Below are 25,282 nucleotides of genomic sequence, written 5' to 3'. Positions count from 1 at the left end.
AATAATATATAGTGTGATACGTTGAAAGTATAATGAAATAACAATGATAAGATAAGCATGTCTTCTAGTTTCTCTGATAAATTTCTCATTTGTTTGTTAGATCTTCTTCCAAACAATTGTGAATGTATTTTCTTACGCTAAATGATATCGAAATTAAAGTTGATGTGGAATTTTGAAGGTGTGGAAGAAGTAAATCGTAATTTTAGAATTATTAATTTGTTTTTTATGAACACTTAATATATTAATAATAATTAAAATAATAATAATTAAAATTATTATTTTTACTCGCATTCGAAAGATAAATTAAATGTAGGAACCAAGTATATTTTTTTAAACCTATAATGTACATTTATTTAAAAATGTGTAATATAATATTTATAAATTTAAATACAAAGTGTATTATACTTGGACAGTTTATTATACTTTGGACAATTTCTCTGTGATAAATTAAGTGATGCATGACGGATGTTGATGATAAATGATGATTCGTATTTCTGCGAGCGTTTTTTAACGCTCAATTTATCGGCCTATTTTCTTCATTGGATCCTCTCATTACGCTTCTGCAAATTATTTCAATGCTATATAACGAACCAATGAAAAAAAAAATGAAATTAGGTACATATATTTCAAATTCGACTGTACTTTTTCTCCAAAATATCCCCGAAACTTGGAAACGGACACAAGTCTGTCAGATTATGTACATGATTATGTACGAGAGATTAAGGGCTCTCGAAGCGGATGAGATCGGACGCTTCTTGCCGCGGACAGACGCCGCATGTCGCCCAAGGATCTTCCAGCTCCCAGAGTTCTGGCGGCAGGTGCTCGCGACCGGGTGGTGGTCCACGTAGCGGACTTTGTGGATATTGTTCCACGTCGAAGAACCTCTCGAGCTCCTCCGGGTCGAAAGGAGAATATTCGTAGGGTACCTCGCGCCTCGGTAATTCGCGCATGGTGGCCTTTATCCTGGACACACGCGGCATGTCCTCCTCCTCCTCCCAGGATATGTCGGCCTCGCGTAAAAACTCTTCTTCGAACGGCACATCGAAGCGCAGATCCTCCGGCAGCGGTTCCTGCGCTATCCTCTCGAATTCCCGTTCGGTTCGGCGAGCTGCCTCACGCGCCCTGATCCCGGCCATACTCCTTTGGGCGAATTCGCGAGCCGCAACAACACTTGGATGTTCTCGGCCGTATTCGACGCGGAACATCTCGCTCTCGATGTCAGGAACTCTATATATACATGGGTACGTTGAGTAACTTGATGAAACTTTGTCGAAAAACTTGTTTCCATTTCCGTTTCTCATTTAGCGATTGTTATTTAGTGCATTGTTATCGTAAACGAGGTGCTCCAGTGCTAATCTCAAATTTATTTTAACAGCAAGTAAATTTGTAGTATTCCGATTTTCCAGATGCGCGAATTAGCAATTTTTTTATTCTATGTTTATTATATTTTATTCTATTATATGTTATTCTATTTTTTTTTATGTTGATCATTTTTTATGTTATCATTAATTTGAAATTTTTACTTACATATATGTATATAGATCATTCAGTTTACATTTTTATTTCTTACAATTTATATTAATTGGCTTTCGTAAAGCTTGATTAAAAATATAAATTTGCATATTGAGCTCGGACAACCAAAATTTCAACATGCAATAGTTTAATTCTTTCTCTCTTTCTCATGATATTCTCACTTGTAAACGTATCTAGGTCTCTCCTCTTCCGCGAGCTTTACGGCGTTACCGCCGACATTCGCCACAGCCATCACAAAATCCCGTCTTGCTTGCTGTAAGTCTTCCAACTTGCCCTGCACCGTGGCCGCTTCTACAGCTTCTTGTTCATTGAGGGTTTCACTACCAAACAATATGATCAACAGATATTATTAATCTATGAAATGAACGATTTAAAAGAAATTCTTTTGAATTTATTTATTTCACGAGCGAAGAAATTTTCAATATTTATTTATATAGTTTTGATCGAGTTCCTTAAATTTATTTTGACGCTTTCATTGGAAGAACCAAAAATTTGAACACGCTCCAATTTCTTGCCGTAAAATTGCACATTAAAATACATATAATTTTTTTTATATTCCACATTTGGATTTTTTGCGTTAGGCTAAAAAAAGGTGAAGGAAATTCGGAATCTTTCATCTCATAGGAATGACTCTCTCTCTTTTTCCATATTTTTATTCATCTACTTTTCCAAAGCATTATTATCATCGGGATGTCCTCAAGTTGCACCTGATTGCTCGAATCGAGCGATTCGCCATTTCGGATGCTGCCGCCTCGACAGTGGCTGCAGGTGGTTGAGGGATGCTGACGATGGTAGTGCGATTCTCGTTTAGCGATCTCGGCGGTATCACGATGCTGTCGATCGGGCCCTCGCCAACCGGCTCGGCTTGAATCACCTGGGCGTTCATGGATCTCGCCAATTCCCTGGTCCTCTCTGGAATAGCCGGCAGCGGTTCTGGTGCTCTTCTCTCCGGCATCACTCGTCTTTCTGGCCTTCTCGCTGCTCTAGGAGGCGAAACCGGTGGAGACGGCGTCGGGACGCGTCTTCTAGGTGGTACCCTTTCTCTACCAAATCTATATAGAGATGCAAGAGTGAAAAACAAATTGCAAAACATATTTAAGACGCGTATTAAAAAAAATCTTTCTAATTGTTTAAAGAAGCAACGTTCAACGTACAAAGCGACCGAGTTTTAGAAACTCCCAGTCGAAATAATACGGGAGAAAGCTGCACATAATTTTCCAAGTTCACCTGGGATCACCACCGATTGGCGCAGGTGCTCTTCTTGGCACCCTTCGCACCGGCTCCTCCTGTTTACGTTCATATTCTTGCCTGATCTTCTCCGCATGCTTCACCCGGGCCATCATCGCCTTCGTCATAGTCGGTCTGGTAAATTCGACTCTCCTCGGCTCGGCTGGAGCATATCGCCGCCTTCTGCCTGCAGGCTCTGCCAAGATCTGCGGCTGTGATGGTCGTCCCGTTTCCCTCTGCTCGTACTCTTTCACTATAGTGGCACTCCTCGCCTGTCGTAGTGCCTGCGTCTTTGTGAGAGCGGGTTGAATTCGCGGTTTCCGGCTCGCCATCGTCGATCGTTGTCGTCGTCGATGTTAGGTGATTCTTGACATCCAAGGATGAATATACACACAATATTTTTGGTATAATATTATTCCTTTATTATACAATTTTATTGCAACAAGCGGATACAGAGGCTGCTTTCATCTTTACCGTGAAACTCTAACAAAAAGTTTCTTTGCTAAATTGTGTTTAATTTTTCTTGACAAAAATATAATGATTCTTTTACATTCAGTCAGATTAGTACACGCCGACATGTGGTCTTTGCGGGAAAGATATTTTATGACACTTTGCGGCATTATAATTTGTTTATCCAGTACTATCCAGGAAAATAATATAAAAAAAACATGACTTAGACTGAATGACTGTTAAAAAAGTATTTTAAAAACCTTGTAAAAATGTATTTTCTGGAGTTTCCAAAAGATAAACTTTTCCGATTAGCGCGATGACTTTTCTTGGCGCTCAAATAATGGATCCAGTATTTTTTCATGTTGCGAAAGCTTGCAATATATTAACGGTCCATCCTGGCAGCATATAACCGGCGCTTAATTAAGGCCGGATCGATTAATTTGTCATTATGCGTAGGAATTTTGTATTGTGACAGACCTGGAAGGGTTTGTGTGATTTAGCATGCGAAGAAATCACTGGTGACAGATACACGGCAGCTTTTGTTTCGTTTTCGCGAAACGCGTTAAAGTGACCGTATCTCTGAAGTTGGCAAAAACGGAGAGGATCTTTTTACTTCATACAATTTTTATATTGAATATAAAATTTAACTTATACAGTGACACAAAATACTGAGGATTCAATCAAGTAATTAAAAAGAAAATTACAATATATCACGAAATGAATGTATTATATAAACGAAAATATTATATATCCGAATGACAATGCAATAAATGAACATATGTATACAGCATTTAGTTCGAATATCTATTTTATTTTTTATTGATTACTGTCAAAATAACATTACCATAAAAAATGAATTTACATATATATACATATTTACAATACAATTTTAAAATGAATTGCTTAATAATCGGCGGCGTTACTAGCCAGATAATCGCGACGCCCAATATTGGACGCCTGCTTGTTCTGCACAGCCTCCAATTTCGGACACTCTGTAATCCTGTGTCCGAGACCACCACAGTAACTGCATCCGCGTTCGTCTACGATGAAACAAGAAAAATATTTTTAAGTTTACAAGAAATAGAACGGTATAAATTCATGATGAGAAGAAATGATGGAGAAAAAAAAATGTAAATCGTCCACTATTATCCTACCTCCCAGATTGAGATATTTTTCATTCTCCGAGCAGAGTTCCAGCAAGAACGGTGGCACCTTTTGCTTCGCTTCCATCAGCAGATGTTTAAGATCAAGCAGTACCGATTCATCGTTCGCTTTATTAATGAAAGTCGTCGCTATACCAGTACGCCCGGAACGACCAGTTCGTCCTATTCTGTGCACTAAAGATTACAAAAGTACATTAAACATCTGTCGCACGTTTTTTTCGCGAAATTACCGTTTTTTTTTTAATTTATCATATATATATTACCGTAATTTTCTACATCGTCCGGCATGTCGTAATTAACAACGTGTTGCACATCGGCGAAATCGAGACCTTTCGACGCAACATCTGTCGCAACGAGCACGTCTTTTCGACCCGCGCGAAACGCTTCCACTGAACGCGATCTTTCCTCCTGATCTGAAAGCACATAATAAAATGAACGAATATATTTAACATTCATTTTGATATTTTGAAGGATTAATGCGACTCATCAGTAATCCTGCGATAATTTTATATCAACGTACTAAGGTCGAATAAGATGCAGCTTATCCAAAATATCACGTACCTATTCCTCCATGTATCGCAACAGCCTCCACTCCTTTTATAAGCAGATACTCGTGGATGGCGTCCACGTCGCGCTTCTTCTCTGCGAATATCAAGACCGGCGGTGCAGTTTTCTGAAGACAATCCAAGAGATAAACGATCTTAGCCTCTTGCTTGACATACTCCACTTCCTGTATCACATTCATCGACGCGGCGCCGGCGCGGCCAACGTTTATCGTTACGGGTTTCACCAACGCCGAACGTGCGAAGTTTTGAATTCTTTTCGGCATAGTAGCAGAGAACAAAAGCGTTTGCCTCTGACCCTGTAATAGACGATAGTTATTATTTTTTATTATTTCAATAAAACATTTAACTTTTTCACGTTGCATAAAATGCACGAAATAATAGTTACCCTGAAGAATGAAAATATTGTTCTAACATCTTCCTCGAACCCCATGTCTATCATGCGATCCGCCTCGTCCATGCAGAGATAACGGCATACACTTAAAGTGACCATCTTTTTATGTAGCATATCCATCAATCGTCCTGGAGTCGCTACCATAATATGTACACCTCTATAAATAACGTAAAAAAATAAGTTTGCGACATATTAAAGATAAAAATATGCAAAATATATTTAACGATAATAAAAACTAACTTGTTGATTACAGCTAATGACTCCGAAACCGGCACACCTCCGATTGCCAAGCAACAGCGTATTTCTGGGCAGTCCATGTGCCTTAAGCTATTGGTGTAGTGCCGAATTATGTCGAAGGTTTGCTTAGCCAATTCTCTCGAAGGACATATTACCAAGCCTACAGATAAAAAAAATATTAATATTGACGTATGTATTATACATATATAATCAAATATTATATTTATTTATATAATAAATGTATGGTATTTACCGTAAGGCCCCTCCTTTTTAATGAACGGCATATCGATTTCTTGTTCCAAACAAAATTCAATAATAGGTAAAACGAACACCAACGTTTTACCGCTACCGGTGGAAGCTATACCAATCATGTCGCGACCAGACAATCTGCAAGTATTTTAACATTTGTACCGTTCAATGAATGTATCACATAATTACTTGGCACAATTAATGTGATTGTAATTAAATACTCACACTGTGGGTATTCCTTGGACTTGAATTGGAGTTGGCTTGACGATACCCTTCTGTTCCAATCCGTACAAGATTCCTTTATGAAATTTCATTTCCTTAAAAGTTTTCAAAGGTGGCGGCACTTCGTCACCCTCCACAAGTATCCTGAGCTTCCTGCGCACTCTCTCGTGACGCATCTCACCGAGATTAAGTATTATTCTCGGCGGTTGCCAGTTGGTCTTGATAGGATCCTTGTATTGAATGCCCTTGGCCAATTCAGCCACACCCATCAGAGCCTTGTTCTCAGCCACGCTCTCCAGAATCTTCTCCTCCTCCTTCAACTGCTTCTCCATTGCGCTCTCCTTCTTGGCTGTTACAAGAAGAATTTTATTATTAAAAGAGTTTGTCCTAATTAAAGCTATTACATGTAAAAAAAAGTTTTAGCTGTAAGACTGAAAGCAAATTGACTAAACACAATCAAAAGTGTAGTCTTACGTTTTAAAGCACTCGACTGTGATTGGTTGATATATTTATGATTAAAATTTTTGTACATATAATGGCCTTTAAATTGTAACATGTTAAGTTATAACATGTTTCTTGCATTATTGTTGTGATTAAAACTGTACAGATTCTGTACCTTCAGCTAATTTCTTCAAATGACTAATCACAATCAAAATTTTAGTCTTACATTTTAAAGCACTCGATTGTGATTGGTTGATATACTTATGATTAAAATTTTTGTACACGCAATGGCCTTTAAATTGTAACGCTTCTTGCATTAATATTGTGATGACTAAAACTGTTTATGAAGATTCTGTACCTTCAGCTAATTTCTTTAATTCGGTATGTTGGTCGAGAAGAGAAATGTTGGATTTCCTTCCCCAGACCTGTCCGTCGTCGTTGTCGGCATCATCCTTCTCATTCTCACTGCTACTCTTCCCGACGCCATTGATAGCATCCTCTTTTAACTGTCCGAGTTTCCCCAATTTCGTGAGCAATTGCTTTTTACGATCTTTGACAGATACGTACGGCTCGTAATCGTCATCCGTGTGATCCGTGTCCAGAGGGCTGTCTTCTTCCTCTTCCATTCTGTACTTCTACAATTAAAACAATTTAATACAAATGTATGATATAAAGAAATATACGTTATATTGCAAACGTACTACACGCAAAGATTTAAAGGGAGCTTAATTACAGCGTAAAATGCGTGTATTATAAAATAGAATCCGCAACAAAATATTTTAACTAACCTTTATCGAAGGTTCGCTGCTATCCTGATTAACCTGACTCATTGCAGAAATATTCACGATGAAGAAATATTCGAAGAAGACTGTGATATATTACAGCAAAAATTATTTGTTTTATTATTAGTCTATCTAATTAAATTTTGCACTGTATTCCATGCAATTTTAACCACAAACAGACGTCAACACAACAGATAACCAAGACGTCAATCGTCGATCCATGTCGAAAAGATGCTTTTTTCGCGCATGCGCAACGCAGTAGCAGTTGGTAGCAGTGAACGAATGAAATCCGAGAACCTCGTGTGTATTGTCACTACACTCTATTTTCTACCTTGCAGGACCGTGCAAAATAATTTTCTGTTACATTTCACTGATTACATGAATTGAGGTAAAATAGAAAGAAATGTCTGCGGGTGCGGAACGTCCAGCTTCGATGCCCTTTCAGGACAGTCAGTACAATTGGACGGACGATCTACCAGTTTGCAAGCAGTCCGGTATGTTTTGCTTTGTTTTCCAAGTTTTTCTAATTCATTATTGACCAAGTATTCAGCAATTGGCATTTCCAGCATGAAGCTAATTTTTTGGGAGAGAATTATACATTCTCAGTTTGACGAATTACAATATCTTTTGACAAGTATTAATTTACAAACGATAACTCTGTCATACTAGCTTTGCTGATACATTTATTATTATAATGTTTACATAGAATGGATAATACGTTGACTCTTTTTTTGTTAATAATAATTATCATCTTAATAATAATTATTTATCATCTTCGATTAGACTTGTCATAAAGAATATATAAGCTATAAATAAATATCTCGACCTTATTTCAACTATATTAAATTTATGCTTTATTACATTAAACATCATTTGATAACTGTAAAAATTATTATATAATTTTAATGATAAATGTTTTAGTTTGTACAGCAAAGTTATTAGAATGTGATGGCAAATTTTATGTTATGTTTCCAGGAGTAGGCTTTTCTACCAATCAAATCTATCGAGAAGATGGATATCGCCAAGAGGAGCATCCATTTGAGGATCGTAGTTTTCATTGTAGATATGACGACTCCACATTTCTTTACGCCGTATTCGACGGCCATGAAGGTACTAAGGCAGCCAACTTTGCTATGCAAAGGATGGCCGCAGAGATCCTGCTTGGGCAGTTGAATGGCAAATCAACCGACGAGGAGGTGAAGGAAGTTCTCCGGTAAAAATCTTATTGACATGACAAAATTTAAATAGGAATTGAAATAGGAAACAATTTCAATGTAACTTTAATATATATTTTGAATAAGCTAATGTGTATAGTGATAAAAATGGATCCTACATGCAAAGTATTTATTCTGCAGGCAGGCATTCATAGCAGTTGAGAAAGGATATCTGGAATCAATTGGTGATTTATTAGCAGAACGGGCTAGTCTGCAGTTTGACATACCTGACGGACTGACTCCCTATGAGACCTACCAAAAGTATCCGGATCTGGTCAGTCGCGTAGTATTAAAGTTGTGCAATTACTTTCTTTTTAATTGTATCATTGCAATTTATTTTTTTTGCAGGTTGACAAGCTAAACGCGCTAAATTGCGAGCTGTCAGCTGGGACTAGTGCTGTGGTCGCCTTAGTCTACAGAGGGAGGCTCTACGTCGCGAATGTCGGAGACAGCAGAGCACTGTTGTGCAAAACAGATAGCAATCAAGTTTTACGAGTTGTACAATTAAGCGTAGATCATGATTTGAGAAACGAGGACGAGCTTTTGCGATTATCTCAATTGGGCTTGGACGTCGAATCGATCAGGCAAGGTAAATTTGATTTATCTTCTTTGACACTTGCTTTGCTAAAAATAGAATTCTGGATAAATTGGAATATTGGATATATTGCAGGATCTCATCTTGGAAATCAGGAAAACACACGTTGCCTCGGTAACTATCTTGTCAAGGGGGGATACAGAGAGTTCGAAGAGCTAACAGCCTCGAGGGCGGAGCCGATCATTGCCGAACCGGAAATCCATGGAAGTATCGAGCTGGACGAATCCTGTAGATTTTTATTGCTCATGTCGCGTGGCCTGTATAAATCGTTGGAGGAGGCGACCGGTACCGAGCAAGTTAATAAGGAATTAGCCTTGATAGCGGTCGAGCAGGTGTGTAGCAGTAATTGATCCAAGTAAATCTCGATTTTAATGATTCTCATTTAAAATCTTGTGTGCAAATTTATTATGAAATGTCTGCGATTCTAGTTTCGAGTACAGTCGACTTTAACCGGAGTCGCCCAGGCGGTGGTGGACAAGGTCGTGAGAATTCATCACGACGTAAACATGAGCAACACGCAGAACACCATGACCACCGGCAAGCGCGACGACATAACTCTCCTGGTGCGGAACTGCAACTTCCCGCTACCGCACGCGCTAAAGAGTCCGACCAGTCAGTCGGTCAGATTTAATCCCGTGGTGCAGACCGCGCCGATCAGCATACCGGACAAGGACGAGGACCTGTCGAGCACCAGCACGAGCGTTGTAGATGACAACGTCGACACATCGACGACCACAACGTCAACGACGTCAGATTTGTATCCGCCTGGCGCCAGAATGGCGGATCGAAATGCTAGAATTAAGCCTTACGTAGATTTTTCCGAGTATTACGAGAACGTTGAGAAGAGAAGAAAAGAGGGAACGCTACCAGAAGGTATAGACTTCTAACATTTGTTAGGTTCTAGATCTGACATTTATGGTCAAATGAAATGGTCACACACGTGACATCGCATATGTGATCAACATCAAAAAAAGCACAAGCAAACCATTCCGGAGGCTGTTGGAAACTTCTCCCTTGTAATTGTAAAGAAATACAGAGATCGAGCCCTCGCGCATAACATTGTCATTTTCGTTATCTATGATCACAGTGAGCGTCGAGGTACCCGAGGTTATAGGCGGTGCACCACTGTCCGTGATCGCGATCGGTATCTCGTAACTCTTCCGACTTTCCCGATCAAATCGTACTCGCGCGTACAAATTAATTCCGCGTATTTCAAATTTAGACTGGATTTCATCGCTCGCGGTTTCGTCGATTCTGTACTCGAACGGCGGACTATTCTCGTCGGAGTCGTAATCGCGCGCCTTCAACTCAAATTATCTTACCGAGTGCCTTATTTTCGTCCTAAGTAACTGTACGCATATCGAGAAACGGTGCGTCGCCATTTATATCTATGAGAGTAATAGTAATCTGCTCCGATTGTTGAAGACTCGTGGATGAACCATCCTCGTCTCTCGCCATTATGACGATCTGTCGAAAGAAAGAACAATAAGAAAAAAAGCGAAATTAATTTCTTAAAGCTTTTGACTACTCAGCCAAGAACTCCGCGTTGACGGTGACAATACTATATCGCGGTAGGAATTGAAACCTTGTGCTAGACCCATTGTGTTTACAATTACAAGGGAGAAGTTCCCAATAACCTCCGGAATGGAATTTGCCTTGTGCTTTTTTTTGCAATTTCATACAGCCAGATTTGTCGATTCCTCTCAAGAATTGTTTAGCTTTCTTGACGCCGAAGTAAGCAAGTAAACTAATCGGCATTCCTGTCCTCGATATCTGGAATCGTAATTAAGCCACCACAGTGGTGATACATCCGTCCACCAATTGCTACAATGCTTGTCTTTTCATTTGACCAAACTAACAGCTTATTTTAGAATATTCAACTACTTCATTAACAAATGAAGTATCGAGATTAGCACATTACGACTATGTTAATATACATGAATGTTCCTATCATTGTGACATACTTAATATATATACATTTTTATTCTCTTGAAATTGTAAATACAATTATATTTATCAACAAAATATAAAATTTATTAGTTTTCCAATGCAGTATATTCTTATCAATATTCTTATCAAAATTTACTACCAGAATAGGACTTGGACCATTACCACGACTTACATTTACATATCACAAGTGTTATAGATATTTCGTCGGATTAGATTTCAAGCGCTCGAATGCGGCCTTTTCGAGGCATTCTCTGTGATCAGGATGTGCAATTTGGATCAGTGCATTCGCCCTTTGTCGTAAGGTTTTACCAAAAAGATTCGCCACTCCGTGTTCCGTGACTATATAATGAGCATGAGCTTTTGTTACCACTACTCCGGCCCCTGTGTGTAAAAGACACGTCAAATATAAATTTATTAATTAATTGAATATATTTGTAATAAAAAAAACTTGTGCTCTCAGAGCATTCATTCGCTGAATCTGATTGCATACCGAGTTTCAGCACCGGTTGTATCTTACTCTCCCCTTGACTGGTAACCGAGGGGAACGCGATGATAGCTTTCCCACGACCGTCCTGACTGATTGCCGCGCCTCGAATGAAGTCCAGCTGGCCGCCGAAACCGGAATATATCTTACAACCCAAACTGTCCGAGCACACCTGGCCGGTGAGGTCCATCTCGATGCAAGAGTTGATGGCCGTCATCTTCGGCTGCATCGAGATGATTCGGGGATCGTTCACGTAATTGATCGCTAGCATCTCTAGAATGGCGATAATTGCGATATTGTGAGATTGTAACACGAGAACGTCCTTTTGCAAAGCCGTCAAAGTAAACCAGTTGGTCATAATTACCGACGGCCGGATTGTTGTGCAGAAAATCGTACAATTTTTTCGTGCCGATGGCGAAGGAGCTGACTATGCGTCCTCTGTGCCTGGTCTTGCACTTGTTCGTGATGTTGCCGTAATGGACCAGGTCGACCACCGCGTCGCAAATGATTTCAGAATGTATGCCCAGATCTTTGTGATTGCCCAAGACGCAGAGCACCGCGTCGGGGATGGAGCCTATGCCGAGCTGTAGCGTCGCTCCGTCCTCGATCAATCGCTGCGCGATAATCTTACCGATTTCTTGCTCGAGTTCGTTGGGCGTTGGACAAGCTATGCAGGGCAGTGGACAGTCAAATCTCACCGCCCAATCGAAGTGACTCGAATGGATAATCGTGTCGCCAAACGTCCTCGGCATGTGCTCGTTTACTTGCGCTGAAAAGGAATATTTTTTTTCATGATCTTAAAATTATTTGAAAATATTAATACCATTGTATTAAGTAAGACATAATGATTTTGAAAATTAATATCTACTTGCTGATCAATAGATTAGGATAGTTTTGTCTCTTGTTGCACACAATTATTAAGTACGATTATTACAATCAGTATCACATTATTATTATTAATTCGAGACGAACCGATAAGAACTTTGGCAGTGCAAATTGCAGCACGGGTGAAATCCGCGCTCACGCCGAGCGAGCAGAATCCACGTGCATCCGGCATGCTCACGTGGATTAACGCAATATCTGGCACGATTTTTTTCTCGAAGAACAACTTCGGCGCCTCGTGCAGGAATACGGGGATGTAGTCCGCCCGACCCTCATTTACTGCCTCCCTGAGATTAGCGCCCACGTACAGACTGATGGACCTGAAATGCTCTTGAATACCGTCGCAGATGTCTCATTACTTATTTCTCGCATATCGTTTTATCGATGAGGAATAATTATCGCAAATACCGTACTCTCAAATTCCGGATTGGCGAACGGTGTATCTCCCTCGAGATTCATATGCACTAATCTGACCCCACGCAAATTATTGCACACTCCGTGCTCGGTCATGGCGCGCACTAATTCCATCGGCGTGGCTGCACCACCTTGTATGAAAACCAAGTGTTCTGCGAAAGAGAATAGTTCATTTACAAGAGGTTGATTTGTGTTATAGCAGAATTTATAACAGTACATATTTTGCCGTGTATTTATTAATAAGAAACGTTTCCAATTACCTTATTTTTTTATTTAAAATTTAAAAATTTGTAATAACTGTAGAAATATATTTAAATTCAATGAATCTAGATAATTTTTAGACAAATTGTCAATTTTATTTAATTAAAAACATTCTTGGAAAAAATAATTTTCTTACAAAAAATATAGAATCTAAATATCGGTCTACTAAAATGTAACATGGCTGTAAATACCTGAATTTATAATCTTTACTGCGTCTTCCACACACACCCATTTTGGGCATCGTTTTAAAGGTTGAGAGGGTTCCCTCAAGTTTTGCAAATATCGCTGTCCACATAATTGGAAAGGTTTCGCTTGCCGAATTTTTCCAAGCATCAATCTCAGGTTTCGGAACATCTTATCGAAATCGCCAAATCCGCAAGATCTCGTTGATAACACGGCAATTCAATGTTTTTGTGAAAATTTATACGATACATAATCCGAAAGGTCGCGCTAGTCGCATATGTCTAGCGAATTCGTTGCCATTTCCATTCTACAAATCGCTATTTGAACATCTGAATTGACGGCGTTCGATTTTTCGACAGCGTTCACAATTCGCGGACGAATCATCGATGTGAATTTCGCGCATTTTGAATATGAATATGTAAACGCAAACATTATTTCCTTTTAAAAAAAATATACTGAAGAGATATAATGAAGTATCAACGATCAGCATTCTCATCTTATATATTTTTTCCTATTTCATTTCAACTTTCTCATTACAATATGTGGTAACATGATAAATTATACAAAGGAACGTTGACAGATATAAAAAACGTTTACAACTAGAAACGGCAATGGCGAATTGCGCCATTTTCTGTCTAAATGTCGTGTTCTACGGCGCGAACACGTTTCTTTTCACAATATAAAACACACGTGGCTTAAATTAATAATTATGTATATGGAAACAAGTGCGATCTCGTATTACGAATTCTTACATACATAATGATACAATTTTAGCGCATTAAATTTTCTGTATATTTTCTAGTACAGATTTCTCTCTCTCTCTCTCTCTCTCTCTCTCTCTCCTCATTTTAAAAGGCCGGCGAATTGTCTTCTTGTAAGAGAGCACGTACAATATTGTACAAGAAGAAGACACTTCGCGATACTTTGGCCGTTGTGCGTGGCTAAAGCACACGGGTGATTGTAAAATGCTATTAAATATGATGTTTCCTATATCACGTGTTTTTTCGGCTTAAGGGGCGGGCATCACTTTTAAGCGTTCGAACGCAGATTTCTCGAGCGCTTCTCTGTGATCGGGATGAGCCACCTTGATCAACTCGTACGCACGTTGCTGAAGACTCTTGCCAAACAAACTGGCGATTCCCTGCTCTGTCACTACGTATCGCACCACCGCTCTGTTGGTAACTACTCCAGCACCTGTTAGCAAAGCGTGACGAAATTATCAGGATATTTATTTCATATATTTTCAACTATCAAAATCAATGCGGAGATTAATAATTCTAAAAATCAGGATTAAATATAAATCTATGTTTTAATTGAAGAAATAGTTATATTTATTTACCCGACGTTAAAACCGACTGTATCTTGCTCTGGCCCTTAGCGGTGACTGATTGAAGCGCTATGATCGGCTTTCCTTGTCGATCTTCGCTCATCGCGGCGCCCGTTATAAAATCCAATTGTCCTCCAAAACCGGAGTACATTCTCGTTCCAATACTGTCCGAACAAACCTGACCGGTGATATCCACCTCGATACACGAATTGATGGCAGTCATCTTCGGTTGTTTGGCGACTATTCTGGGATCATTGACGTAATCTACCACCAGCATCTCTGTAACAAATAAAAACCGTCACATAAGCCTTTCTGCGATTTACTAATTAACAATAATTACAAACGAAAGACGAACACAGACGAACTGACCTATGAAAGGATTGTTGTCCATAAATTCGTAGAGCTTCTCCGAGCCCACGCAGAATGAACCGATAATTCGACCCCGGTGCATCGTCTTTTGATTATTCGTGATGCAACCCTTGTTCACGAGATCCACCACACCGTCGCTGAACATCTCGCTGTGGATACCGAGGTCCTTGTGATTACCCAGTCCCGAGAGCACGGCGTCGGGTATGCTGCCGATACCCAGCTGCAACGTGGCACCGTCCACCACCAGATTCTCGGCGATGTGCTTGCCGATCATCTGCTCAGCCTTGGAAGGCGGCTTCACCGGATGAACCGGCAGTGGCTCGTGATGTTCCACGGCGAAATCCAGATGGCTTTCGTGAATGAGAGCGTCGCCGAAGGTCCTAGGCATGTACTTATTGACTAAGGCTGCGAAAATTTTGATTTTCTTTAAACTCTATTATTTCAAGAAGAGAGTAAGTCTTCTGCGAGATTTTTTTCTGAAATTTACCTACGACACATTTGGAATGACTGACAGCAGACCGAGCGCAGTCTACGCTGGTACCGAAGGAGCAGTAACCCTTGTCATCCGGCGGCGACACATGGATGAGCGCGATGTCAGGCTTCAGGTAGCCTTCCTTGAAGAGACGCGGAATCTCATGCAGAAAAATGGGAATGCAGTCGGCGTTGCCCGCGTTCACCGCGGGTCGCACGTTGCCACCGATAAACAAGCTGACGGATCTAAAGTGCTCTGAACATACAAATGCATTAAATTCGTAAGAATAAGTTATTAGGAAGGTTTTGTTCTTAAAGTTTTCTAATTGAATTTCTCGGAGTAAATTTAAATAAAAATCTTTGCTTTGTCTCTCACAAAATAAGCTTCTGAAATAAAGTGTATTTACGACCAATTTTCAGAAGAAAAAAAAGTTGTAGATACAAGCTAATTCGAGCGGAAAAACGGAGGTATGCAAAACGGAGAGACAAAAGTCGAACGTATGGAGTCAGCTGTGCGACGCGGAAAAAGTGCGAGGAACAAAACAACGCGTCTCAATGACGAGTTGTTATTGAGACGCGTGGTTACGATATTTTAAAAAGGCAGCAGGAGATTACGTATGCGCACGAATGTAAACGTACTTGCGTTTTCTGGCTTAGCGAACGGGGCTGACCCCTCGAGATGCATGTGATACAAACGGACGTTTCTCACATCGCAGCGTACCCCGTAGTCGGTCATCGCTCTCAGTAATTCAACGGGTGTCGCCGCCGCGCCCTGGACGTACACCGCCTGATCTGCAAATAAAAAAAAAAGAAGAATTGAGAAACAATCCTCGCTGTGCACAGGTCAAGATTCTATCGGCGTAAAATTCACCCGAAATCAGATCGGCACGGAAATCGAACAATTCAGATTTTCTAATCTATTTTTGTGCGCGCTATAGTATTCAAACGCATCTTTTCATGTCCTAAAATAACGCTTACATCACCGACGATGTTTCTCGTTATTTTTCCATTTCACACTTTACAGTGTTATCTTACACTTTGATAAAAAGTTTAATATTTACATAGATAAGATTTACACTTACGTATAGTTAATTTTCGTTATACATATAGTTTTAATCGTAATGCAATTTGTAATAAGAGCTTATCGGTATATTTTTGTAGTGAATCATATGACGAGAATTGAAAGAATATTAATTTAGAGTGTTATCATATGTATATATTGCATTATTGTCGCATATTACTGTTACGTGTAATCACATTCAATTACGAAGGTTAACAAAGGAAAAATTATTTTACGCAGCGCTGATAGACAGCCAACTAGCATTCGTGAACTTCTGTACTTTGGATTCCACGTCAACAACTGCAGATTACAGCACGTGTAGTCTAATGTTTATACGGTTTATCACGAGAAGGCATATCTATTAGTAAATACTATTAGTAAGTTTAGTTTTAAGTATTAGGTATTTATTTCGCGTTTGCTTATGTCATTATAAATCAAAGTACGTCTAAAACATTAATAACAATTTTCATAGAGTAATCATTTATCCAGCCTCCAGACAAATTGACAATTCGACTTATCCGCACGCATTTCAATATTACGAAATGTTAATGTTATCTATACAGCGAGAAAATATTACCAAAACTTTACTGATAATGAACGGATGTTCGGCAGATATTCTTATCGCACGCATCTTATCGAATTTTTGTTAAGCACAAGAAATTCCTGTTTCTTTTGTTCCAAAATGCATCGGTATTTTATCATTCTATGATTCTAAAAATATGATCCACTTATTCAATACATGATTCATCGAACTAGTTCAAAAAAGAGTTTTAAATCACGAAGATACACAATAATACAAAGATTATTACAATGAGGAATTTTTAATTTTCTCGTACAATCAATGATATTTTTATCTCAAAATCTTATCAATGATGTATGTACACATTTGCAATATGTTACGTGATCATGTGGCATCTTTCGTATCAATGTCATATTTTACTGAGTCTTTTTATTGAAAGGCACCGCTATAATAATCCCGAAGATTCGAGATTTGAAGTAGATTTGAAGTTGAGACTAGTAAATAGATAACGTGTATTTCTTTACGTAAAGCGAGCGTAATCGCACGTGACGCGAATCGGGTAGATTGTTTACACACCACGGAGGTATGTTCACCCGAAATAATCTGGTTCTTGTTGCAGCAAAACGCTAGTCAGCGAAACCTTGGTTGGCTAGTGGCGGACTATATTTAAGCGCGAACTAGACTTTGATATTTACGTATACACATAAACGCGCGTATCTGCATATTTGCGTATGCGTGTCGAGGTCAATGTTGACGGTGGAGATCGGTCCTTTTAATATCATCTACATAGCTGTCAGCTGAATTTTTCCCACTAAACTGGGAGACAAAAAGTGCGCCACAAAACGAGTAAAAAAAAAAACTATAAAAATCATCTATAAATCACAAATATAAAATTTCCGGAACTCACGTAGTTTAATGGAGATAGTTAGAGACGGCACTGACAGTATCAAGGACACGTTACGACAGAATGACATCACTCTAGATCGTGCATCGCAAGGATAAAAAAACCGGTATGCCGTGAATGTGACTCTAGAAACAGCTTAAGCGCGGCTTACATTTCTATTATTTGCGTAATATTTGTGTGTAAATCTCCTTACATAAATTAGATAAACAAATTATGAACTACTTATATGGAAAAAAATAAAAAATAAAATTAGTTATGACTATTTTACACGAGCAAACACATTCTGAGTCGTATCAGTAATAACGGTGAATAATTTTTTTTACAGTTACTTAACGTCGGTCGACCGTCAGTTTTCTTTATCAGCAGAAACTTAAATACGAACCATATAAGTAGCTACCATATAAGTAGTTCGTTTGCATCATCTGTTACGAGGTGCCATAAATTTACGCGATGATCGATGTGCCAAATCGATTTTAACGATCGAACAAACAATTTACATAAGCACACTGCGTATCAAGTATTAAGAATATTCTGCTTTTAATAATCAATATATAATTAAAGCATGAATGAATATTGACATCTTTTACCACGCAAGTTAATCGGTTGGAAATACAGAGAAGTATTTACATAGATAATAATTCAATCTTTCTGTATAATTTAAAGTTTTTTAATTAAATCTTCAGGATAATTTTAAGTTTTCTATATAAATTTAGTCTATTGAATTATCATAATCTGTGTCTTTAAACGTTTATATTATATACAGAAATCAAAAGACACGACTCTAAAGTCTTTCCATTGTCACAGTGAGCTCAGAAAATTATCTCTTTTTTTTTTTTTCTTAATCGTTACCGAACGCTGATTTGCATACGGGACAAATAGACGTATGCAGCGTATATTAATTTTAATTCGCAAAGCGTCTCTAATCTCGAACACGAGAAAATGCAAAATTACGCGTAATGTAGCATATAATGATGAAAGAATAAATTGCTTTCGGCCATGGACACGTGAGGAATTGTCTAGGCGAAGGTCGTACCGAAAATAATGCCGCGAATCTGACGTACTAAGTATATCTCGAGTCGGCACTGGCAATCGATTATCTCATAAGTGGGGAACTGACACACGGCGCGAAAAATTTGGCCGAACGCAAATACGTATCGAGCGGCCAAAATTTTGCGAAGAGATGACAGATGTGACGTCGAATACATGCGCAAATATCGTGATAATAAACAAGCGTACAAGTCAAATCAGACTGTTTATCCGATTGATTATCATTCGCGAGATTCAAATGTCTAGATACTCTAGATGCACGCGTTTTACGCGAAAAGTAATTTAAAAAATATAATTACAAATCATTAAAAAAATCGTATGTTTCTTATTACATGAAACGTCCTACATATGCTTCTTCTGAAAATTATTATTCTCTGTAAGAAGTAAAAATCGCGATGTCTGTTTCATTTATAACTCCACAAACAACAGCTTAGATACAAATATTTGTGAAGTTCAAAATAACGTCGTAAACTTTACAGCGCATTACCGTCTATCTCGCCGCCCGCACTGCCTGCCTACGTTTAATCCAATCGCGAGAGCGATAAGCGGCGCGTTAGAATTAGAAGGGAAGTCCAATATAATCGCTCATGCAAATTGACGGTCAACTGCGTATGCATTTTGATTATTCTAGATTATCCAACTAGCCTAGAGTACGAAGCTGCATCTCACTTTCGAATATTTCGGAAAGAGCAATATGTTCAAACAATATGGAGAAGTTTCGACATTGCTGAAACAGATTTTAGTAAGTAAAAAAATAGCTGTCGTCATAATAACGAAGAATAAACGAGGGATAATCATAAATATTTTGTAATAGGCCTAGAAAATCGATTTGTGGCCGAGTTCCGAACTGAAATATTCCTTTGCGTGTAAGTGGATAACCAGCGCAGCTCCGTCATACGTCACCAAGCTCACGTTTGAATACCTATTAGCTGCGTCAACATTCCGTGCTGTATGAATTAGCAATTCGCTTCCTCCCTCTTTATACTATATAGTCTCAACTCTCAACCTACGATGTAGAGACAAAGAGAAAAAAAGTTGTTAAAAAAACATTATAGAGAATCAGGATTAGATGCTGGGATTGACTGGTGATCTAACGATCCGTTTAATCCCCGGCGAGAGATCCGCGCGACGCGCCTTTTTCGAGATCGATGAAAGGGATGAAAGGTATATTATACCGTCATCATCGATTACCTGAGTCGAGTTCGGCCTGCTCGATAGCCTCGTCGGCGGTCTTCACCCAGCAGGGCTCCTTGCCGGGGATCGGCATCGAGGGCTCGTTCACGTACGTGAAGAAGGTCTTCCTCGTGGCGCGCTGGAGGCAGGGCCGCGACGCGGACGTCATCGTCGCGAGTGCCCGGCCCAGGCTGGTTATTCGTTTGAGAGCCGCCATCACTTCGATCAAGTTCGTCTATCAAGTTGCCGCCACCAGTGACGAACGCGCGCGCACTGAACTCGACTGACCGAAGTGACTTACTCGCGACCGCGCGGTCGAGAGGGACCCCTCCTTTCTACCCCACGTCCGTGGCAAATGCGATAACCACCGCTCCACTGCCGCGCGCACTTCGATAAATGACAGCCAGGGCAGCGGCGGGCGGCGGTTGGTTATGGGGAAGAGCGTGAACGTAGCGCGCGCCGACAGCGCCGTCACGAGTCACGTGACGTGCACTACGTAGCGCCGCAAGTATCGTGTCTCGCGAGCACCCGCAGTTAATTTCATTCACAACGATTGCGAATGCAATCAAATGTATTTCTTGAAGGTTTCACGGAAATTTTCACTCATCTCTTGTGAGAGCGATAGATTGCTTTGTAAATTAACTTGTTGACGTTACTGCATCGTTTATATAATTCACTATAGTTAACAATTGATGAAAGTATATCCAACGCGTCAAATTAAAATCAAAATTTATTTTAAAAAATTAAGATCGATCTATCTGCTGCACAGAAATCAAATTAATAAATATAATAATTTTATATTGTATATATATAATTATACTGTGAGAAATATTTTATATTTATGATTCATTAGACGTTTCGATTATCAACTGCACAATTCGTTTATCTCAATTAGTTTGTAATATATACTTATGTGATAAATTCGCCGGTACTGCAATTCTATTGAAATTACATCCAGAATGCGGCAATTATTATAGGAAATATAGCCGATCTGTCAAGTAATCGCGCATTGAAGGAACCGCCATTTGACGTGACTTTGACAGCGGGAATTAGCGTCAAGGAATAAACAGCACGGATCTCCTCGACCGTGGATCTCGCGATCAATAATTATGTCGACGTTCTCTTTAATTTCGCACGCCTCCCTTTCACACCGCGTATCGACCCTTTCGCCGAACCTGGCCCGACGGAAACGTTCAACGACTCACCGAGTTCGAGCCACGTGATTGCACGTGCCTCGTCTCCCGTCCTTTTCTCACCTCCCCCACCTCTGCTGCTGCTATTCTTTCTCTCTGCCGAAGCGCACATCCGTGCTGTCTTTCGCGTTTCATTCCAAGGAACGCGATTCTCTCATTTTAAGGCACGAGACCCGGGGCAGCCGCACCCGAGCTCTCCTCTCGCAATTTCCGTGTATTCCTCCATCCTCCTACCCTCCCCCTACCGCAGTCGCATCAATCCGTCTCTCTCTCTCTCCGTCGACGCAGCGGCGAGAAGCCAGTATCTTCTGCTGTTCGTCGGGGCGAGAGCAGTGGCGGATAACGCGCGAGTGTGAGACGTGTACGCGAAGAACGCAGCCTCCCCCAAGATGTATTCCAAGACGATGAGCAACCACCAGGCGAACAAAGAGCACGTGCTCGCCGTGTCCCGGGACTTCATCGCCCAGCCCCGTCTCAGTAAGTATAGCGTCGGGGACGAGGTGGAAGACGGCTCGGGCGCACGGAGCATCCGCGATGTTGGGCGTAGCATCTGATCGATTCCCCAACCTCGAGTCAGCTGATCCCGCATCTCGGCGATTTCTCGCGTGCCCTTCTCCCCCGGAGGATGAGATCGCGCGCGTCGTCCTCCCTCGCGGGTTCGCGAATCTGCGAGGGCTAGAGGCGACGTAGGGACGATTTCCCGGGGGGGTTTGCCGTTCCCGAGGTTTTCCTCAAGCTGCCAGCGTCATGTGACCGACAACTCGTGTTCACTCGAGCGGCCTTCGTGACCACTTTTGATTGCTCCTTTTGAGCTTCTAAAGAATCTGGAGACAGTTTGTTGATCTTGGAACATTCCAAAATAATTATCCGAGATACGTTGTTTTTCTTAATTCAGAAGTATTTGAATATTCTTTTCATCTATGGGCGTAACCCATACTGTTAATTAATATTCACGAAATTATGATACAATATGAGAGGAAATGTAAACGTATGTTGAACAAATGTCGAATAGATATTATATAATATGTTTAATATAGTTTTATGAAAATTATGAATTAAGGAAAGAAATTATGAAGTCTTTTCAAGGCAAAGGATGTAGATAGAAATTATTTTTAGAAAATACAAACGTTTAATTTATTATTATAATTAATAAAAGTATTTGTATCAATATTTTTTTATTTATTTTAAATAAGTTCTAAATAAGTATAATTTTTATATCCAGTTTTATATGTCCAAAGTATAGTGTTAAAAGTACTTGTTTTCTCTTTCTAGCTTATAAGACAGTATCTGGAGTAAACGGTCCATTGGTGATATTGGACGAAGTGAAATTTCCAAAGTTCGCCGAAATCGTACAACTGAAGCTCGCCGATGGCTCCCTACGCTCCGGCCAAGTTCTGGAGGTCTCCGGCTCCAAAGCGGTGGTCCAAGTGTTCGAGGGCACATCCGGCATCGACGCGAAGAACACTCATTGTGAATTCACCGGCGACATTCTGCGGACCCCGGTGTCCGAAGACATGCTGGGCCGTGTCTTCAACGGCTCGGGAAAACCGATCGACAAGGGGCCGCCAATTCTCGCGGAAGATTATTTGGACATTCAGGGACAGCCTATCAATCCGTGGTCTCGTATCTATCCAGAGGAAATGATCCAGACCGGAATATCGGCCATCGACGTCATGAACTCCATCGCCCGTGGCCAAAAGATTCCCATCTTCTCCGCCGCTGGTCTGCCGCATAACGAGGTATATATTTATCTTTTTGTCACTTGCTCTCAAATTGTCCACACAGGATATTGCATACATTCGTTTCTCACCTTGCAGATTGCCGCGCAAATCTGTCGTCAAGCTGGTCTCGTGAAAGTGCCCGGCAAATCGGTCCTCGATTCTCACGAGGACAACTTCGCCATCGTGTTCGCGGCGATGGGTGTCAACATGGAGACCGCGCGTTTCTTCAAACAGGACTTCGAGGAGAACGGCTCCATGGAGAACGTGTGCCTATTTCTGAATCTGGCCAACGATCCGACGATCGAGAGAATCATCACGCCGCGTCTCGCCCTAACGGCGGCCGAGTTCCTGGCGTATCAGTGCGAGAAGCACGTGCTGGTCATCCTCACGGACATGTCCTCGTACGCTGAGGCGTTGCGCGAGGTCTCGGCCGCCCGTGAGGAGGTACCGGGTAGACGTGGCTTCCCTGGCTACATGTACACCGATCTCGCCACGATCTACGAGCGTGCCGGCCGTGTGGAGGGACGCAATGGCTCCATCACGCAGATCCCAATTCTCACCATGCCGAACGACGACATTACTCACCCGATTCCTGATCTTACCGGATACATCACCGAGGGTCAGATCTACGTCGATCGTCAGCTGTACAACAGGCAGATCTATCCACCCGTGAATGTACTGCCGTCTCTGTCGCGTCTCATGAAGTCCGCCATCGGCGAGGGTATGACACGAAAGGATCACTCCGACGTGTCCAATCAATTGGTGAGTTGTCATAAATTATGAAAAAAAATAAGCATGTTTTTAGGCTGTGAAATGAAATTGTAATATTATTTTGCACAGTTCTGTTTTCTACAGTTAAAGTAAACGTACCAGTGAACATGTATCTATATCCGAACACGTATACAAAATTCATTAAGTCTCAAATGCTTTTTTTATTACCAATTTTTTAATATCAACATTTAATTGGAAAAATATTTAAAGATTACAATTAAATTATAATATTATGAAGAAAAAGCATTTAAAAATAAATTTTTGTGTGCGTGTATATATTCGGATATAGATACATGTTCAGTCAATGGTACGTTTACCTTAATCTAAAAATATCTTTCTGTAATTATTTTTTATAATTCCAAATATATCTTTTTTAGTATGCGTGTTACGCCATTGGAAAAGACGTCCAAGCGATGAAAGCGGTCGTGGGAGAAGAGGCGTTGACGCCGGACGATCTGCTGTACCTGGAATTCCTGTCGAAGTTCGAGAAGAACTTTATCTCGCAGGGCAGCTACGAGAACCGCACGGTCTTCGAGTCACTGGACATCGGCTGGCAGCTTCTGCGAATCTTCCCCAAGGAGATGCTTAAGCGAATCCCAGCCAGCACCCTCGCGGAATTCTATCCAAGAGATTCCCGTCATTAATCACCGCCTTTTATTTGTCTCGCATTATGCGTAAGCTTGTTTTAATGGAATTGCGCGTACAAGTACGATTTACCTTCTCTTCATTAATTGGAATGAAAAAAAACACGCCTGTTCTTGATATATTTATGAAAAAAATCGATGTAACGTGACAAGAGAATGATTAAAGAGAATAGTTAAATGGCGTATACGCTTTCGGATAATGAGAGGGGGGGGAAGGGTGGGAGATAAAAGAGTAACGCGCCTTTGTTGCAGACTATTGAAAAATATTAATGTTACAAGCTTACAGGATTGTGTACCGTTTTTTAATGTTGTGCAATGAGAGTGTAAAATGGATATCAACGGTATTGATATATAAGGCAAATTGAAAAATTACAATTTATTTCGGATGATCTTGCATGCGAAAGTTGCGAGTTGCAGATCCGAGACTACATATGTTATCTATATCATGGAAATAATAAACGCTGGATATAATATTGTTTCAATACTTGAGACATGTATCTTTCTCGTGCTTTAGAGCGACGATGCTCACTCACGCAGAGCAATTATTGTAAAGTGTAATATATCATTCAGTATTAACATAGACGAAAAGAGCATAGAGGAATCCACAATCACGTATTGTATTTGTGCATTCCCCACATTCCACTGCGAAATTCACATGTATGAGATTCTTTATGCGTTTGAGCTAATTCGAATGAGAATTTAACACAATATGTACAGTTACCTCTAGAGAATGTTCCGAGCGAAACAAGTCATCGTGTGTCGTCTTGTGAAAGACAAGCTGTATATGTTAGAAATAGAGAATTAAAGGAGAATTGTTGTCTTTGAAGCGCTTCGTTTA

At 40.3% G+C, this 25,282-nt stretch overlaps 6 protein-coding genes across 7 annotated transcripts; 2 read left to right on the top strand and 4 right to left on the bottom strand.

Moving 5' to 3' along the window:
- Positions 1–325: 325 nt before the first annotated feature.
- On the bottom strand, positions 326–3,777 carry LOC105457710. Its single transcript, XM_011702547.1, has 6 exons — positions 3,471–3,777; positions 2,761–3,126; positions 2,241–2,585; positions 1,695–1,853; positions 643–1,227; positions 326–560 (listed from the first exon to the last, which is right to left on the bottom strand). Exons 2-5 carry the CDS (start codon positions 3,090–3,092, stop codon positions 720–722), a joined length of 1,344 nt encoding a protein of 447 aa, XP_011700849.1. The 5' UTR covers positions 3,093–3,126; positions 3,471–3,777; the 3' UTR covers positions 326–560; positions 643–719.
- A 206-nt stretch (positions 3,778–3,983) lies between these two features.
- LOC105457708 (ATP-dependent RNA helicase abstrakt) lies at positions 3,984–7,518 on the bottom strand. The gene is made up of 10 exons (XM_011702544.1): positions 7,268–7,518; positions 6,838–7,114; positions 6,042–6,387; positions 5,821–5,954; positions 5,571–5,727; positions 5,325–5,487; positions 4,935–5,235; positions 4,637–4,786; positions 4,365–4,547; positions 3,984–4,250 (listed from the first exon to the last, which is right to left on the bottom strand). The coding sequence occupies exons 1-10, from the start codon at positions 7,307–7,309 to the stop codon at positions 4,114–4,116; spliced, it is 1,890 nt and encodes a 629-aa protein (XP_011700846.1). The 5' UTR covers positions 7,310–7,518; the 3' UTR covers positions 3,984–4,113.
- A 49-nt stretch (positions 7,519–7,567) lies between these two features.
- Positions 7,568–10,773, top strand: LOC105457709 (TGF-beta-activated kinase 1 and MAP3K7-binding protein 1-like). 2 transcript variants are annotated; one of them, XM_011702546.1, is made up of 7 exons: positions 7,568–7,755; positions 8,237–8,474; positions 8,617–8,749; positions 8,824–9,064; positions 9,146–9,402; positions 9,499–9,914; positions 10,691–10,773. In XM_011702546.1, the coding sequence occupies exons 1-7, from the start codon at positions 7,665–7,667 to the stop codon at positions 10,704–10,706; spliced, it is 1,392 nt and encodes a 463-aa protein (XP_011700848.1). In that variant the 5' UTR covers positions 7,568–7,664; the 3' UTR covers positions 10,707–10,773. The 2 variants fall into 2 exon arrangements, with proteins under 2 accessions (XP_011700848.1, XP_011700847.1); XM_011702545.1 differs by lacking the exon at positions 10,691–10,773 and having other exon boundaries at positions 7,570–7,755; positions 9,499–10,533.
- Positions 10,774–11,078: 305 nt separating this feature from the next.
- Positions 11,079–13,621, bottom strand: LOC105457707 (acetyl-CoA hydrolase-like). The gene is made up of 6 exons (XM_011702543.1): positions 13,253–13,621; positions 12,800–12,952; positions 12,477–12,716; positions 11,869–12,273; positions 11,511–11,777; positions 11,079–11,401 (listed from the first exon to the last, which is right to left on the bottom strand). The coding sequence occupies exons 1-6, from the start codon at positions 13,413–13,415 to the stop codon at positions 11,211–11,213; spliced, it is 1,419 nt and encodes a 472-aa protein (XP_011700845.1). The 5' UTR covers positions 13,416–13,621; the 3' UTR covers positions 11,079–11,210.
- A 108-nt stretch (positions 13,622–13,729) lies between these two features.
- LOC105457706 lies at positions 13,730–20,510 on the bottom strand. The gene is made up of 6 exons (XM_011702542.1): positions 20,134–20,510; positions 16,051–16,203; positions 15,428–15,667; positions 14,941–15,345; positions 14,584–14,850; positions 13,730–14,438 (listed from the first exon to the last, which is right to left on the bottom strand). The coding sequence occupies exons 1-6, from the start codon at positions 20,330–20,332 to the stop codon at positions 14,254–14,256; spliced, it is 1,449 nt and encodes a 482-aa protein (XP_011700844.1). The 5' UTR covers positions 20,333–20,510; the 3' UTR covers positions 13,730–14,253.
- An 880-nt stretch (positions 20,511–21,390) lies between these two features.
- Positions 21,391–25,270, top strand: LOC105457705 (V-type proton ATPase subunit B). The gene is made up of 4 exons (XM_011702541.1): positions 21,391–21,785; positions 22,581–23,047; positions 23,126–23,791; positions 24,178–25,270. Exons 1-4 carry the CDS (start codon positions 21,698–21,700, stop codon positions 24,442–24,444), a joined length of 1,488 nt encoding a protein of 495 aa, XP_011700843.1. The 5' UTR covers positions 21,391–21,697; the 3' UTR covers positions 24,445–25,270.
- The last annotated feature ends 12 nt before the right edge of the window (positions 25,271–25,282 follow it).

The sequence above is a fragment of the Wasmannia auropunctata genome, unplaced genomic scaffold (assembly GCF_000956235.1).
Source record: "Wasmannia auropunctata unplaced genomic scaffold, wasmannia.A_1.0 LD335163.1, whole genome shotgun sequence".
NCBI classification, from domain to species: domain Eukaryota; kingdom Metazoa; phylum Arthropoda; class Insecta; order Hymenoptera; family Formicidae; genus Wasmannia; species Wasmannia auropunctata.
Note: the sequence above shows the minus strand (reverse complement) of the source record. Positions and strands in the feature narration are given on the sequence as shown.